The 19,308-nt window shown below is 33.8% G+C and overlaps 1 protein-coding gene and 1 long non-coding RNA gene across 6 annotated transcripts in view; one reads left to right on the top strand and one right to left on the bottom strand.

Annotated features, from left to right (window-relative positions):
* LOC140047426 (FK506-binding protein 15-like) overlaps positions 1-19,308 on the bottom strand; it is an 85,283-nt gene that overhangs the window by 26,951 nt on the left and 39,024 nt on the right. For all 5 annotated transcript variants that reach the window (XM_072092454.1, XM_072092450.1, XM_072092452.1 and 2 more), the window contains exons 7-12: positions 15,531-15,683; positions 12,019-12,087; positions 11,291-11,434; positions 6,324-6,436; positions 5,849-5,894; positions 4,845-4,955 (exon numbers count right to left, since the gene is read on the bottom strand). In XM_072092454.1, coding sequence (XP_071948555.1) covers positions 4,845-4,955; positions 5,849-5,894; positions 6,324-6,436; positions 11,291-11,434; positions 12,019-12,087; positions 15,531-15,683 — 636 coding nt within the window. The remainder of the gene's footprint in view (positions 1-4,844; positions 4,956-5,848; positions 5,895-6,323; positions 6,437-11,290; positions 11,435-12,018; positions 12,088-15,530; positions 15,684-19,308) is intronic.
* On the top strand, positions 13,041-14,366 carry LOC140046471 (uncharacterized). The gene is made up of 3 exons (XR_011844794.1): positions 13,041-13,380; positions 13,723-13,827; positions 13,950-14,366. It is a non-coding gene; the product is annotated as an uncharacterized lncRNA (long non-coding RNA).

Here is a 19,308-nt window from a genome sequence, read left to right as displayed (position 1 = left end):
ATATCTACAACAAAGTTTGAGTTGAAAATCCATTTTGGTGAAAACTCAATATGGAAAGTCACTAAATTTGGACAGATGTTTATAATAGATTTAAATGAATTTCTGTTAATGGGTGCTTAGACTTCCTAATATTTCTATTATGTAAAATATATTACTTACAACATGTAAATTGAATGTTAAATTTATATGCCGACATGAAATTAGTAATTTTATGATTGAAAAGTAAATGCAACAGGTTACTGAAAATTAATATTTATAAATTATCAAAAAAGAATTATTGGGAATTGATCAATATTTCTGTCGCTGTTTCTCACTGAAAAGATCTATTCTATCTATTCCAAGATATTGCATATAGCATGGTGTCCCCTCGGCTGTTCCAAGATATTGCATATAGCATGGTGTCACCTCGGCTGTTCCAAGATATTGCATATAGCTTGGTGTCACCTCGGCTGTTCCAAGATATTGCATATAGCTTGGTGTCACCTCGGCTGTTCCAAGATATTGCATATAGCTTGGTGTCACCTCGGCTGTTCCAAGATATTGCATATAGCATGGTGTCACCTCGGCTGTTCCAAGATATTGCATATAGCTTGGTGTCACCTCGGCTGTTCCAAGATATTGCATATAGCTTGGTGTCACCTCGGCTGTTCCAAGATATTGCATATAGCATGGTGTCCCCTCGGCTGTTCCAAGATATTGCATATAGCTTGGTGTCACCTCGGCTGTTCCAAGATATTGCATATAGCTTGGTGTCACCTCGGCTGTTCCAAGATATTGCATATAGCATGGTGTCCCCTCGGCTGTTCCACGATATTGCATATAGCTTGGTGTCACCTCGGCTGTTCCAATGAAGATAAAGATAAATAAATAAATCATAGGCATACCCTAACATTCTATTGGTACTTTGTACACTGAACGTTTACTCAAAAAGGCAACATTGATCATGAATGATCCATACCATGCTGGCAACCATCATTTCCAAATTATGTCGCAAAGTCACAAATTTAGATAGATACTTGCAAAAACTGAAAGGCCCGAAGAGGATTAGATGAGAGACGGAATTTATTTGATCACCAATGAATAATAACCAGGATTGAGAATAGGCTAAAACCTAAACAGACTTTGCACTCGCTTCACATTAAACAAACAGAAAATTAAAACATTACAACAAAATAGTAAAAAAAATCCAACATATTTTTATACAAAATACAACTATTATATGTGGCATTGGATAAAGGCCAATTGTGTCCTCGTTTTAAATATAAATTATTTATTTATTGCTTCTTTTTATCATAAAGCAATATAAAAACATGGGGTGTGGTTTTGCTATAATTTGTCAGTGACTCCACAAAGTGACACTAATATGACTGCAGACACTATGCATGTGAAATGGATTTTTTGTTTTTACAAAGGAAAGAATGGAAAGCAGCTTCAAATGGAAGAGACCTCAAATCAACTAATTTCTCACTACATTATTAAATGTTGATTATATATATGTGCCCAAATATGGTAGTGATATGCCCAAATATGGTAGTCATATTGACATCATCATGTCCATATATGCACATCACATTTTTTTGTCACCTAAAGTTTGACAGTGTAGAGAGAGCCATAGAATAGAATGTAAAATTTACAATGTCCTATCCTATTTATTAATGTTTATCAATTACTAGTATATATTAAAGCAAGTGCCTTAGTATTACATTCTTTTACAAGATTTTATCTAAAATTCACATATTAAACCCTTCTATAAGCAATTTAAAAAACTAATTCAATTACATATTAAAAAAGGGGGTTGACTTTCCCTCATAGGTTAATTAAATTACAAATGGAATCTTTTGACAAATTCCAAGAAAACATTACTCCTTCATCAGGGATTCTATAACTAAAACCTTTGTTGAAAGCCCTATAAATGAATGAAGACCTCTCAGATTCTCCCTTGAACTGTTACGAGTCAAATTAAGTACTTCCCATACAGATAAATAGTTAGTGAAAGAGTTACATGCTAGCAAAATTGATAAAATCTACTAACTGTTATATTTCAATATAATTATACTGTATGTAAAATATAATATGGCAACTGTATGTCCAAAATGTTTAAGATAAGCACAAACAAACTGAAACTAAACTTCTGTTTAGACCTAATAGTGCCCAATGGTATTTTAAAGTATAATTAATTGGGACACATTTTCCAGAAACGATCAAACAAGAATACAGAAAGCATTAGACTATGGGTTGGCATGGAAACCATGTCCACAGGAAGCTTATCATGTGACCTATGACACTAGTTGGTGGCATATCCAGAACATTGGTGAATGTGCTTCAAATCAACCTTACCTGGGGTGGGTCAGGGGGTGCAGTCTCATTTATTTACAAATATGTATGTATTACATTATATATGTATGTATGTTTTCCCCTACGCCAAAGCCATGTGAAATTTCTTTATGCAATACTTTTCATTTTGAGTAATTGTTAGAACAAAATTCATTCTGGAACAATTTTATACAACTATCCAAGTAGTGTCTCTGAATGGAATAATCCATAGCGATCAAGAATATAATAATACTACTCATACAGCAGGTAGAGAACACAAAGTAAAACATTTATATGCAATAAACTGTAAAACCCAATTTATATAAGCTTATTTCTAACATCCGATCAACAGAGAAATAACGATAAAAACCCCCGTGTAAATTATACAGAGGAGAAAGGGGATATGTATAGATGTCAATTTAATCTTTATTTAATTGAATTTATAAAATTATTTAATGTATTACGTCGATTAAAAAAGAAATATATTTCTATATTGGAATAGTTCCAATGAAGTTACCTCGCGTTTGACAGTACAGGAGTTAACCTTCAACTTGTAGCAGCAGCGTCTTAACATTTACAACTTAATTTGTAACGATCACATATAGCACAAATGAAACTATTACCTTCAAAATATATACATTAAATAGATTTAAAGCCTTATTGTATTATATGAACAATCTGATATGAAGAAACCGATTGTAATAATGTTGATAATTGTGCAGTAAAGTAACTTCTACAAACAAAATGGAAAAACTAAAACTATTGGAATTGTAACAAAATATCTGAATACTAAGACACTCCTGGTGTGCCGATCTGGTAGATGCTGCACTGCTGGCTGGCGTGGGTCTGTAGAGAGCATAATTTGAATTTCCTCAGTTTCAAGTTAAGCTTGAGGACAATAATAAATACCTTTACCCTTACCTTTTTAACATACAGTGAAACAAACAGGGGTCAACTGGAACATAGTACAGTGGTCAACTGGAAATTGTAGAGGTTAACTGGAACATAGTACAGTGGTCAATTGGAACATAATACAGTGGTCAACTGGAACATACAGTGGTCAACTGAAACATACCGTGGTCAACTGGAACATACAGTGGTCAACTTGAATATACTTGGCATCTACTAGAACACGCAGTTGTCTATTAGAACATACAGGGGCTATTGGAACATACAGCGGTCTACTGGGAAACACACACAGGTCTACTTGAACATACAGCAACAAACAGGTGTCTACTAAAACAAATCAAAGGGGTCTGCTGGAATACATACACAAGGTCTATTTGGGACAGATCTATACACTGCATCAAAGAAGACTAAGGGACAGATCTATACCTACATCAAAGAAGACTAAGGGACAGATCTATACCTGCATCAAAGAAGACTAAGGGACAGATCTATACCTGCATCAAAGAAGACTAAGGGACAGATCTATACCTGCATCAAAGAAGACTAAGGGACAGATCTATACCTGCATCAAAGAAGACTAAGGGACAGATCTATACCTGCATCAAAGAAGACTAAGGGACAGATCTATACCTGCATCAAAGAAGACTAAGGGACAGATCTATACCTGCATCAAAGAAGACTAAGGGACAGATCTATACCTGCATCAAAGAAGACTAAGGGACAGATCTATACCTGCATCAAAGAAGACTAAGGGACAGATCTATACCTGCATCAAAGAAGACTAAGGGACAGATCTATACCTGCATCAAAGAAGACTAAGGGACAGATCTATACCTGCATCAAAGAAGACTAAGGGACAGATCTATACCTACATCAAAGAAGACTAAGGGACAGATCTATACCTGCATCAAAGAAGACTAAGGGACAGATCTATACCTGCATCAAAGAAGACTAAGGGACAGATCTATACCTGCATCAAAGAAGACTAAGGGACAGATCTATACCTGCATCAAAGAAGACTAAGGGACAGATCTATACCTGCATCAAAGAAGACTAAGGGACAGATCTATACCTGCATCAAAGAAGACTAAGGGACAGATCTATACCTGCATCAAAGAAGACTAAGGGACAGATCTATACCTGCATCAAAGAAGACTAAGGGACAGATCTATACCTGCATCAAAGAAGACTAAGGGACAGATCTATACCTGCATCAAAGAAGACTAAGGGACAGATCTATACCTGCATCAAAGAAGACTAAGGGACAGATCTATACCTGCATCAAAGAAGACTAAGGGACAGATCTATACCTGCATCAAAGAAGACTAAGGGACAGATCTATACCTGCATCAAAGAAGACTAAGGGACAGATCTATACCTGCATCAAAGAAGACTAAGGGACAGATCTATACCTGCATCAAAGAAGACTAAGGGACAGATCTATACCTGCATCAAAGAAGACTAAGGGACAGATCTATACCTGCATCAAAGAAGACTAATTCTGGAATACATACACAAGGTCTATTTGGGACAGATCTATACCTGCATCAAAGAAGACTAATTCTGGAAAACATATTGCAATGACTAATTAACAATGCAAAAATAAGTATGCATGTACGTACCTCTACATCAGAATCTGTGCTATCCTGACCAGGAGTAGATGATAAGGGTAACATAGGTTGACCCATCTTCGCCATTCTTGAGATCAGCTTGGCCTTATTTGGTCCAGGGCTCTGTTTTGAAAAATTAAAATATGGCTTACTAACCCACGGTTTTCCAACGCAAACAAAACTCTTCTTCACTCGTTTCATGTTTTTTTCTCAGCTCTAAATTAAATGGCTTTTTTTTATGGGTACAGTGCGTAGCAATATTATGGCTACAGTTCAGTCGTAAGTACAATGCAGATATAGCGTGGCTACGACATGGCAATGGAGCCACTATCAGTGATGGTCCATCATCATACGCATCAGATAAGACACAAATTTTAATGAAGCATTCTTGGCAATGATTATCGTGAATACTAATTCAAACAGGAAACTTTAAAAAACATCGAAGAGTGACTCAAATCAGCTTGCTAGATTTAATGTATATAAAATCATTATTTTGTTAAAGTAATGTTTTAATGTAGATAATTAAAAAGAAGTTCTTAAAAAACTGCAGTTTCTTTGAAAATAAAGTCCATACAATACATCATCACAAGGTTATTGTATCGTACTGAAATTGGTGTTGATACCGTCCAGAGGTAGATTTGTTTTTATATATAATTTGCTGTTGCACTGGGCAAAAAAGTCTTCTTACAATTCTGATTAGAATACATTTCTAATAGTAGTACAGAATTTGGGTACTAAGGCAATTTTTATGTTGAGAGATGATTTGGTTATCAATATTTGAGTTTCAAGAAAGTTAACTTTCAAAAAGGTGTGTGTGTAAGAGAAATAATAATAGTACTTCCAGGGAACTAGAAGTTTCTAGGGTGCAGTGTTTTATTTTATTTGATTTCAAAACCCAAAGCAACAAAAAAAAAATTGGTGTCCCGCTCATCGTGAATTCAGCACAATTACATCCATGTATAGGTATATCGATATAATCATATTTGGATTCTGGAATCATTAAAAAAATAACTTACGCTTGATAGATGATCACTGGAGTTTGATATCTTTATGTCGTCATTACTAAAAAAATGTAAAAGGTAAAGGTATTTATTCGATTCCTCAAGCTTAACTGGAAACTAAGGAAATTCAGATTAATAGGAAATTTACGCAGCCATGGCAGCCAACAGTGTAGTGCTTACCAGATAATCACACCAGAAAATGATTAATAGGCAATTTACGCAGCCATGGCAGCCAACTGTGTAGTGCCTACCAGATAATCACACCAGAAAATGATCCTCTACTTTAAGTTTTTTAATAGAGTACTCTGGTAAATAGAGTTTTCAGGCATATAGTATACAAGAACATCACAATAATTGCATCCTGTGTGTTACACAGTATCACAGACAAGTTATAAATACAGTACTGAAAATTTATTGCTGATAATCTTTGGTTAAGCCCACTGAATAACTTTAGTGGTAAGATGGGATTATATCCAAATGAGGTACTTACTTTGGAATGCCTATACCAATCGGTTCATCAGGTAGCGCCCTCATAGGTGGATCAACACTCTCGGACGCAGACGATACTGAACCTGTATCATCTCGTTCCCTTCCAAATTTTATCTGCAAGAAAAGATAGAAAGATTTACTAAATGTTAATATCAAATAGGAAAAACATATAATTATATTAAATATCAAACTGGTCATAAGTTTATGCTTATCTTTGGAACTGTGCCATATAACTTTTTGCAGATTATGCTAAGGTAAAAAGTCATAAACATGATTTGACACCTTCTTGATATTTTATAAAACCAGTCTGTACCTCAAAAGAAGATAGTTTATTTAGTATATTTTTGTCATATTATATATAGAACTTCTATTAAGGGGACAAAATGTTCCCTTAATGTGTCCCCTGAATAGGGCTTGACCATAATGTTAAAACATAGTGCTCCTTGTTTGTTTTCTTTTAATAGGGGTGTCACTTAAATAAGGGTGTCTAAAACTAGTACAACCACAAAGAAAAACCTTAATTTGTACAGGTAATTTTACAGTATGGACCAAGCAAGTTATCAAGTTATCAATAACAAGATGTCAAGATTACAATAACTTGAAAAATTAATTGAAGAAAGGAACTATTGAAATTAACCACCCTAAACAAAATAGCAATAGAAGAATGAGGTTAAACAATGGAAAGGTTCATTTTATGAATATTTTGATAAGATAATTATTAATTAATATCAAGTATGAGTCATACAGGAAGAGGCACACAATTAAACATATTCCAAGAATAAAAATGACATACAACAGAAAATAACAGAATAAACAATTTAAAATCTTAAATAAAATATTCAACATATTGGTCAGTTAAAATGGTTTTAATAGAATAGAAGAAAGATGAGGAAGTATATCCAATGAGATGAGTTATCAAGATTCATTCTTTCATCAGGTGCAGCACACTGTAGGTAATTTCAGAAGAACTGGAAATGGCAATGAAAGAGAGCTTCAAGTATATTTGTTGGGTTTAGTGGTGTAGGCTTTTGTCACATCTTATAGTAAAAAAATATCCTCTCTGTAAAAGGTCAATTTACGAGCTGTAACGGTAATAAAAATTTAGAATCTATGTTATTCCTTATGACCAGTTACACAAAGCACAGAGGATAGATACATATTATACGTGGGACAAGCTACACGTTTTCCACTTACTGTTACCGCTTGTCTGTGTAAATAACCTTTAACCTTGTGAATGAACTAGCAAGTAGAACTAGCAATAGTGTTACTATAGTATGCTGGGTATTAGAACATAGAGAATAACAAAACAAGATGTCGACCACCCTAACTTACATTTTACCACTGAACACGAAATTCAAAAGCAGAAGGTCCAACAGAAACCAAAAATACAAAAAGAACAAACAAAATATTAGTACTATAACTATCATCCCAATTCAATTCAATTATTGTCCACCAGAGCACAGCAGACTTAAGTGACGTAATATATAATTTACCTTTTTGTAATTTCCTGTAAACCATAAAGCAAATATACGGATCATTAGAAGCCTTTTAGGAATCCAAAAGTAAACAGCAAGAACAAGATGTATAATCCAATAGTCTGCCAACACATTAATTAAAGAAACGATTTATAGAAAAAAAGTGATTTGCATCTAGTTTCCTCAAACTTGCAAGGAGGTTGCTATCATGAAAACTAACCCTGACACGATGAACGCCAGCACATATTGTGACTTGATATAGGTATATAAAACAAAGTAATTTCAGTAAAGTTTTCAGATGGAAAATAATTTCTGCTTTAGTGTGGACTGTATGATATGGTTATTATCATCTAATAACTGAAGCCGATTTTAGGTCTTACAATGTGTAACAATCTTAATAATGGCAGTTGACAAGATAAAACCTAGCCAAGATTATATGCAACGTATATTGGCAGAAGTCCCAAAAGTAATTATAATAATGATGCTACTATTCTATTAGTAAAGAGCTTTGGGTATTCAATAGCCAATAGAAAGATAAACAAAGGTACAACAAGGGGGCATCTTTTGGGCTTCTTAATAGGGGTGTCTCCTTTAGGGGTGTCTCCTTTATAGGGGTTTGCTCTAATGTTAAAACATATATTGTCTTTTTCTTTCGTTCATTTCAAGAGTAAGTGCCCCCTTAATAGGGGTGTCCTCTGCATAGGGGTGTCCTCTGCATAGGGGTGTCCTCTGCATAGGGGTGTCCTCTGCATAGGGGTGTCCTCTGCATAGGGGTGTCCTCTGCATAGGGGTGTCCTCTGAATAGGGGTGTCCTCTGAATAGGGGTGTCCTCTGAATAGGGGTGTCCTCTGAATAGGGGTGTCCTCTGAATAGGGATGTCCTCTGAATAGGGGTGTCCTCTGAATAGGGATGTCCAAAAAGGAGTTCTAATGTAATAAACTGAAACACCACATTACCACGTAATAAGTCACCAACAGAACCTAACATAATAAGAACACTGGGATACTATCCCTTATTCTTTTAAATATCAAGTTTTCATCCTATTGGTGCCATACGTGGTGCCATACGTGGTGCTTCCACGGGTTCGAATCCAACCCTAGTCATCAGCACAAGTTCAGTGGTCTAGAGGTATGAATGCCAGGCTAGTGATGAAGGTCATAGGTTCAAGTCCCATGTGAGAATTGTTAGTGTACTTGCATCAAGTATAATTTACGTCAGAGTAGGGAAATTAATGAACAATAGAGTGTTTATTGTGCATTTCTAAATATGACTACTTAATTCCCATTCACTAAGAGTAAAAATGGCACACATCTTTGTTTACAAGTTGTCATATGTTTACATCGTCACATATATTTATATCAAACAATTGGTCATATCAACTGGCCTATGTCAATCAATTGGTCATATCAAGAACTGTATTAACAGTTATTCATATTTTACACATAGAAATATACAACATCACAATAAAGTACAAGTTTTCTCTACACAATATCAATTAGCATGCTAATGGCATTAAACGTAACAAATTATGTTAAATTTCTATTCAAATTGAATGGTGGAAGGTTAAAACATGACAGATGCTTCCCCTCCCCAGGGAATGTCAATAGCTGTGGAACATCACAGAGGCCTGACCATGAAAGGAGACAACGGAAAGAGAGATCCAATCTGATTACCTCTAAAGGCCAACCAGGTTAAATTAAGTTACGATTAACTGCGACAGAAGTCAACCCACAGTGTAAATAATTAATAAATTAATGAGATATGCCAAAGATACATAATCATGAGGTAATCAATCGTTTACCTTTGAAACTCCATTTTTTTGGAACCAACTTCCCAAACATGTTAGATCTGTAAATTTATTGAATTCCTTTAAATCAAAGCTTAAGACCTTTATCATCTGCTCGGATCTGACTTTTTTACTACATGATTTCATTCATTGCATTGTTGTTTCAATGCGCCATGAGCAACTAATTTGTGATGGAAACCGGCGCTATATAAGATTTCCTTTTATCATTATTCTTATTAATTGGTTCCACTTTTATAGTTAGGAAAAAAGCAAATTGGTTCGACTTTTGTAGTTAGGAAAAAAACAAATTGGTTCGACTTTCCACTTTTTTCTAGTTATGGAAAAATTAATTCAAAGAGAAATGTCACCAATCCTCATAACAACATAAGATTCTTCTGATGAGGACATGTGTTACGTGTCAACAATTCAAATTTAGGTATGTTGAATACTGAGCCGTAAGCTGGTTTAAATTCTCTAATCTATCAAAATAAATTGATTCCATATTTTCTGGTTAGGTAAAAAACAAATTGGTTCCACTTTTGAGGCTGGAAAAAAAATAAATTGGTTTTTCTGGTTTGGAAAAGAGGGTTTACAGTATTTTGGTTTTGGTTGTTGTGTTAAAATTCTTTTTGTTTGTTCTCCCTGCTGAATGTTTCACTCACTTGTTTTTCGTTTACTAGTTTTGTTACTATTATTATGTACTGTTCAATAATTAAATAATTTATTAAAGAATTTTTAACCGTGACCTAATTGGTTATGTAATCAAATTTGTCATCAGTTTCTATTTTAGATGGGTCAAATTTGTAAACAACGTAGGCGGAGGATGTGGGTCAAAACATCAATATTCATATCCGTATGAAATCTGATACTTTCAGTGTGCAATGACATTAAGAAATATGCAAGATTTGGCACTGAAAAAACTGTTATATGATAGAGAACAGGAATTTTAGAAGTCATATTAGAAGCTTTGAATGACGATTAGGTCCATGAGGTGATGATAAACCCTAGTGCATGTAGCCAATTAAACTTCTTCTTTTCGTGATGACCTGGATCTAACACATGTATGCAAATGAGATGATAATAAATACTATAGCAGGCTAAGTCAGCCAATTATTGACCAAGACCAGGACCTACTGTTTGCAAATCAGTAATACTGTACAATTGTATTCCTATGTAACAGGATATTGATGTACACAGAGTTTAATTTCTAAGATAATACACACGGAAGCCATTTAATGGGCAATGACACACCATCAGCCAAATGCAACAAATTCCTAGGAGAGGTACAGCCCTTTATTTCAGAAGATGAACAAATAATGAACACATACAGTTTTAAATATAAATAGGCTTGTCTCATTTTTTTCGGAGTGTGTTTCATATTATATATTAAACTTATTATTGGACACTATAGTAGAGTGCTGAATTTGTTAACAAAGAAGTGCTTGACGAAATACTAGAGAGAAATTAATCTCACCTAGTGAGATGAAGAAAATCTGTAAGCTTAGTTTTGTCAAAGGAAAGAACTAAGAAACTGGCTTGTTTTGGAGTCTATAACACAACTTTCGAAATGGAAGCTAAAAAATATATCTCAAAATGATTTTACTTTTCCTTCACAAAATAATTGATCATAACACCGATTTAAAAGAATGACGATCAATGTTGGAATAAATATTGCACGCAATAAAACTGTAAAATAATGTACTGTACCTTTCGTATTTCTATATCAAATACGAGTGTCGCATTTGGCGGTATCCTTGACCCCATACCTCTGGTTCCATAGGCCATGCTGGGGGGTACTAGTAGTAACCTTTTACCTCCTTTCTTCATACCAATTACACCTTGATCCCAACCCTATTAAAATGAGATAAGAATAAATTCAGATTTCTGAAAAATGATCAATACATCAAAACATGAGTTGTCTATCAATACACCATTCATTTGACGTTCAGAATTTATGAAGCATGAAATGTTTTATAGACTGTCAATAATTTGACAAGAGAAATTGGTCTTTAAATGTTCTACCAGTAGGAACTAGAGTGGTATATAAAGAAGAGCTAGTACTCCAAAGAAGGCTAAACATTCCCCCATCCTGTGGCAGTTTTCAAATCTAGTTTAAAAGTTTTCCAGTAAAATTACTGGTCATTTTGATGGATCCATGAAGTACAACTAATTTGTATACGTACAAACTCTCTCCCTCTTAAAATATGTAGTGGAACTGTAGGTGCAGTCTTCAATTCTGACCTAGTGCCAGGGTTTTAACCTACAACTCCACCTAGTGCCAGGGTTTTAACCTACAACTCCACTTCCTTAAACAAGACTTTGTTTATAAGCACAATAAATTATAAAATAGTTTCCCCATCCCATAATTGCCGAGTTTCTGTGAGATGTGTATGAAAAAAAAAATATATATATATAGTTTTCTTCTGTAACCATACCTTAATGACCTTTCCTTTTCCGATCTTGAATCTGAAAGCCTTCTCCATAGACATATTGCTATCAAATGCCTGTAAATAAATGAATATACTGTATCAATGATAAAATATTTATATTAATGCGTGATACTTTAAATTACAATACATTTTTTTATGCATATACTTTGGTTACCTTGTAAACATTAAACAGCATTGCATATGATTTATATACAGTATAATGCCTTCTTTATAAGGAAAGAGAAATGTCCCTTTTAAGCGATCCCATGAAACGAATGAGGGCCATTTTAAAATATATGGACAACTTTTATTCAGGGTATACTTTATTTGCTCCTGAATGTGCATAATCAGGGATTCTATTGTATATAATATAGATAGAGGGCGTTTATGTTTTTTGATATACAGTATTTTAAACCAATTCAGGTGTCTTAACAAATATTTTATATTTGTATGTCAATGATTCTGCTACAAGAAACAGGTTTCGGAAGTGTTTAATTTTTGTCATGGTCATTTTATTACCGAAGACCATTTCATATAATTTATAAAATTTCTCGACAGACAGGAACTGGACAGACCGTGTACACCTCTTATGTCTTAAAATGGATATGAAAGGGTTCCTAGCAATATCATTTTATTGGCTCAACGTGTAGATCAATCAGTTTTAAGCTTGCCATAGTCATACTTAATGTTTTGGAGGACGACAACGCCCTCAAAACGCCCCTGAGAAACCTGTGAAAAACTTTTTGTGACGTCACTAAAAGTTATTTTTGTATTACAGAGATAGGAATTTAGCAGTAAATCATTGATTGATGCAAAAGCATGGTAGTAATTACTTATTGCTTTGATATTTTTATTCTTGGATAAGTATGTTAGCCTAATCGAATAAAATTAATTCATATTATCAACCAAGTTTTTTTTAAAACGGATTTTAATTTCGTTTTTCAAGGCCATCTTTTACGAAATTCATAGCCAAATGCCTATCTTGCTGGGTACACGGAGTTATTTTGCGCATGCGTGAGAATCACAGAGTCGACCACCTTGGCCTCTCTCTCGACCCTCCTCGCGAGCGATGTTTATTTCGCTATTTATTATACACGTATTATTGAAACATTCATTTTATTATTATTTCGTTGTAATTAACTGAAATTGATGGAAATTCGTCCACATCGTCTTGTTAACACGGATGTTAACATCGTTTTGAAGAAACGGTTGGACGAGTAAATGGTGTTTGACAATAATGCCATGGCCTGGAGCTAGCTAGGCCTAGGCCTTTTTAGTAGTGATGACTGCTGGATACGGTGTTTAGTCGCCCGGCCAGAGGTGAGCTGAGAGCGTATGCTCCTTGATGTATCGTTGAGGGTGTTAATGGTAGGCACAATTGTGTTACTGTATTATGTATATACACATTATTTATAAGTACGTTTATTAATATTGTTGTGTGCTGTAGTGTCCTGACTAACGTATTATTAAAATATTTTTTTGTTATTACATGCCGCCCTACTGTACTAGCTAGTAGGCTAGGCAACACTGAATACTAAATATTATGATTCCCAATAAAATGAATAGAGTTGGATTTTCTCTAATGTAGTAATAAAGGTTATAACAGGCCAGGCCTAGTTAGGGGTATTTCAGCTTGTATCATATACAGTACAATATACAGTACAGTATACAGTAAATAAACAATTCATTTGTATTTTTACCTACCTACAGGTCTATAATTGGAGTGCAATTATGATAATTGATGGACGGGATAAGCAAATGTATTTATTGATTGGAATGGAAGCGCAAATGTTAGAGTCAAATTATAATATTAAGGTAACAGATACTGAGCATTGCTATTTTAAACTGTTGATCAAACCTACATAATACATTATACTAAATTATTATTTTGTTTTGAGGGCAGATAAACATGTGCTTATTCATTTTCCTTTTTTCAGGTGAATAGAAAGATACCCAGAGTACTTTATAATAGATGCTACTTGGATCATGCTTGCACGATACATTTATGCAGTATACTAAGACACCAAGTATAGAATGAGCGCAGACAATTAAAATTACAGAACTAAATATTTATGAAGAATAGTAAAATATGCATAATAGAATTCTTTAGACGCGAGTGCTAGGGTTACAGTCATACTGTAACTATGGTAATGTACTACCAGACAGTACACTAGTAGCAGTGCATCATATAGTGTTTGTTTTTAACCATCTAAATGGGTCTGGGTATATAAACAAATAAACCACTACTGTACTTCTTTTTTTATTTATTTAGCCAAATACTATGTACAATGGACATTTATGAAAGAATCCATCTCTTGAATATGATGGAGCTGGCTGGTGTTGATAGAATTAAAATGTCTCAGGTCTAAAAAGTAATTTATGTCCTGTTTGAAAAATCCTGCTTGTTCCAAACTCATTATGATGCATTTGTTCAATAAAATTCATTCCACACACTATTTCTGCCATATAATTTGATGTTTACAATTTTATTACTAGTACTATTACAGTTCTTCAAAGCCATCTCATGTACTGTTGATTCCATAAATCTGCAAAGATAAGACCAATAAATGGATGGAAATGTACTATTATTTTTATTCAATCCTACCTCTAGGCCCTATAGTATTATATTTTATGACTTGGTAACAAACAGAAAGAGGTTATTATTTAATTACACTACAGTTACTAACTAAACTATAATAATCCTCTCGGCCTCACCTCCTCTGCTCTACTTTAATTATTAGTATTATTATATTACTATATTAGTCAATAACAAAAGTCAGAGCCAAAAACAAGTTCAACACAAGCTTACCTTTTTTATTTACGTCGCCTTTTACATACGTCTACGCCCGCGCCTTGTCCACTTCCTGGAGGTTCGTCGGTGGACCGGCGACTGCTATGGAGGCCATGGAGTAACTCCATGTGTAGGCCTAGCCTACTACTAGCGAATTTAGAAGAAACTATAGTCTACTAGACCTAGCCTAATTTGTAGTCTGCGTGAGTGGTTTAGTGTGAGAAGTACAAATACACACTTTCTTCTTTTCACGTACAATCTTTGCAGACATAACTTTTTATTGATTTGTGAAATATCGATATTTTCTACGACTGCAGCAACAGGGAGCTTGCAACACGCGAGTCTCGTGTAGCATGGGTTTGTTTATTTTTGTTTTGACACAGTCCGCGAACGAGACAAGGCGGTGATTGGACTGTATTAAAATTCATTAACCAATCACAAAACGACTGCTGCCGTGGCTACAACCCCGGGTGTTTCAAACTCTAAATTTGACGATCTCGTACGTGCGTATAGAACGTTCATAAAAATTAAGATGGCGTACCAGTTGGTCGGCCATTTTGCGGACGTTTTATACCAAAATGTAATTTGTTTATTTCTTAATTTCTACTAGGTATTTGAATCTAATTTTTTGTGTGCTGTTTATTAACATTAAAAGGATTCATACAAAGTCCTTTTTGTGAAATTTTAAAATCCTTTCATATCCATTTTAATATAATTTGTTACTAACCGTTCCTATTGCTTTATTTTCCAGTAGCCATCCGGTGTATTTAACCTCCACTGAGTCACCCTCTTGCAGCGTTGGTCCTTGGCCTAGCCTTAGTTCTTGGTACACTACATTGCTTGGATTGCTACCGCTTGCGTTAAATTTAGCAAGACCAATCTGAAAGAGATTAAAAATTATTATTACAAAATTATTATAATTACTCTTTAGGATTTTATATAGTATGAATGTATACAGTCCAACTAAGGACTTTGACAAATGAACTGAATGATAGTGTAGTCCAACTAAGGACTTTGACAAATGAACTGAATGATAGTGTATATAATATGAATGTATACAGTCCAACTAAGGACTTTGACAAATGAACTGAATGATAGTGTATATAGTATGAATGTATACAGTCCAACTAAGGACTTTGACAAATGAACTGAATGATAGTGTATATAGTATGAATGTATACAGTCCAACTAAGGACTTTGACAAATGAACTGAATGATAGTGTATATAGTATGAATGTATACAGTCCAACTAAGGACTTTGACAAATGAACTGAATGATAGTGTATATAGTATGAATGTATACAGTCCAACTAAGGACTTTGACAAATGAACTGAATGATAGTGTATATAGTATGAATGTATACAGTCCAACTAAGGACTTTGACAAATGAACTGAATGATAGTGTATATAGTATGAATGTATACAGTCCAACTAAGGACTTTGACAAATGAACTGAATGATAGTGTATATAGTATGAATGTATACAGTCCAACTAAGGACTTTGACAAATGAACTGAATGATAGTGTATATAATATGAATGTATACAGTCCAACTAAGGACTTTGACAAATGAACTGAATGATAGTGTATATAGTATGAATGTATACAGTGCAACTAAGGACTTTGACAAATGAACTGAATGATAGTGTGTATAGTATGAATGTATACAGTCCAACTAAGGACTTTGACAAATGAACTGAATGATAGTGTGTATAGTATGAATGTATACAGTGCAACTAAGGACTTTGACAAATGAACTGAATGATAGTGTATATAGTATGAATGTATACAGTGCAACTAAGGACTTTGACAAATGAACTGAATGATAGTGTGTATAGTATGAATGTATACAGTCCAACTAAGGACTTTGACAAATGAACTGAATGATAGTGTATATAGTATGAATGTATACAGTGCAACTAAGGACTTTGACAAATGAACTGAATGATAGTGTGTATAGTATGAATGTATACAGTCCAACTAAGGACTTTGGCAAATGAACTGAATGATAGTGTATATAGTATGAATGTATACAGTCCAACTAAGGACTTTGACAAATGAACTGAATGATAGTGTATATAGTATGAATGTATACAGTCCAACTAAGGACTTTGACAAATGAACTGAATGATAGTGTAGTCCAACTAAGGACTTTGACAAATGAACTGAATGATAGTGTATATAGTATGAATGTATACAGTCCAACTAAGGACTTTGACAAATGAACTGAATGATAGTGTATATAGTATGAATGTATACAGTCCAACTAAGGACTTTGACAAATGAACTGAATGATAGTGTATATAATATGAATGTATACAGTCCAACTAAGGACTTTGGCAAATGAACTGAATGATAGTGTATATAGTATGAATGTATACAGTCCAACTAAGGACTTTGACAAATGAACTGAATGATAGTGTATATAGTATGAATGTATACAGTCCAACTAAGGACTTTGACAAATGAACTGAATGATAGTGTATATAGTATGAATGTATACAGTCCAACTAAGGACTTTGACAAATGAACTGAATGATAGTGTATATAATATGAATGTATACAGTCCAACTAAGGACTTTGACAAATGAACTGAATGATAGTGTATATAGTATGAATGTATACAGTCCAACTAAGGACTTTGACAAATGAACTGAATGATAGTGTATATAATATGAATGTATACAGTCCAACTAAGGACTTTGACAAATGAACTGAATGATAGTGTATATAGTATGAATGTATACAGTCCAACTAAGGACTTTGACAAATGAACTGAATGATAGTGTATATAGTATGAATGTATACAGTCCAACTAAGGACTTTGACAAATGAACTGAATGATAGTGTATATAGTATGAATGTATACAGTGCAACTAAGGACTTTGACAAATGAACTGAATGATAGTGTGTATAGTATGAATGTATACAGTCCAACTAAGGACTTTGACAAATGAACTGAATGATAGTGTGTATAGTATGAATGTATACAGTCCAACTAAGGACTTTGACAAATGAACTGAATGATAGTGTATATAGTATGAATGTATACAGTCCAACTAAGGACTTTGACAAATGAACTGAATGATAGTGTATATAATATGAATGTATACAGTCCAACTAAGGACTTTGACAAATGAACTGAATGATAGTGTATATAATATGAATGTATACAGTCCAACTAAGGACTTTGACAAATGAACTGAATGATAGTGTATATAGTATGAATGTATACAGTCCAACTAAGGACTTTGACAAATGAACTGAATGATAGTGTAGTCCAACTAAGGACTTTGACAAATGAACTGAATGATAGTGTATATAGTATGAATGTATACAGTGCAACTAAGGACTTTGACAAATGAACTGAATGATAGTGTATATAGTATGAATGTATACAGTCCAACTAAGGACTTTGACAAATGAACTGAATGATAGTGTATATAGTATGAATGTATACAGTCCAACTAAGGACTTTGACAAATGAACTGAATGATAGTGTATATAATATGAATGTATACAGTCCAACTAAGGACTTTGACAAATGAACTGAATGATAGTGTATATAGTATGAATGTATACAGTCCAACTAAGGACTTTGACAAATGAACTGAATGATAGTGTATATAATATGAATGTATACAGTCCAACTAAGGACTTTGACAAATGAACTGAATGATAGTGTATATAATATGAATGTATACAGTCCAACTAAGGACTTTGACAAATGAACTGAATGATAGTGTATATAGTATGAATGTATACAGTCCAACTAAGGACTTTGACAAATGAACTGAATGATAGTGTATATAGTATGAATGTATACAGTCCAACTAAGGACTTTGACAAATGAACTGAATGATAGTGTATATAGTATGAATGTATACAGTCCAACTAAGGACTTTGACAAATGAACTGAATGATAGTGTATATAGTATGAATGTATACAGTCCAACTAAGGACTTTGACAAATGAACTGAATGATAGTGTAGTCCAACTAAGGACTTTGACAAATGAACTGAATGATAGTGTATATAGTATGAATGTATACAGTCCAACTAAGGACTTTGGCAAATGAACTGAATGATAGTGTATATAATATGAATGTATACAGTCCAACTAAGGACTTTGACAAATGAACTGAATGATAGTGTATATAATATGAATGTATACAGTCCAACTAAGGACTTTGACAAATGAACTGAATGATAGTGTATATAGTATGAATGTATACAGTCCAACTAAGGACTTTGACAAATGAACTGAATGATAGTGTATATAGTATGAATGTATACAGTCCAACTAAGGACTTTGACAAATGAACTGAATGATAGTGTATATAGTATGAATGTATACAGTCCAACTAAGGACTTTGACAAATGAACTGAATGATAGTGTATATAGTATGAATGTATACAGTCCAACTAAGGACTTTGACAAATGAACTGAATGATAGTGTATATAATATGAATGTATACAGTCCAACTAAGGACTTTGACAAATG

Source organism: Antedon mediterranea, chromosome 4, assembly GCF_964355755.1.
Source record: "Antedon mediterranea chromosome 4, ecAntMedi1.1, whole genome shotgun sequence".
Lineage (NCBI taxonomy): Eukaryota > Metazoa > Echinodermata > Crinoidea > Comatulida > Antedonidae > Antedon > Antedon mediterranea.
Note: the sequence above shows the minus strand (reverse complement) of the source record. Positions and strands in the feature narration are given on the sequence as shown.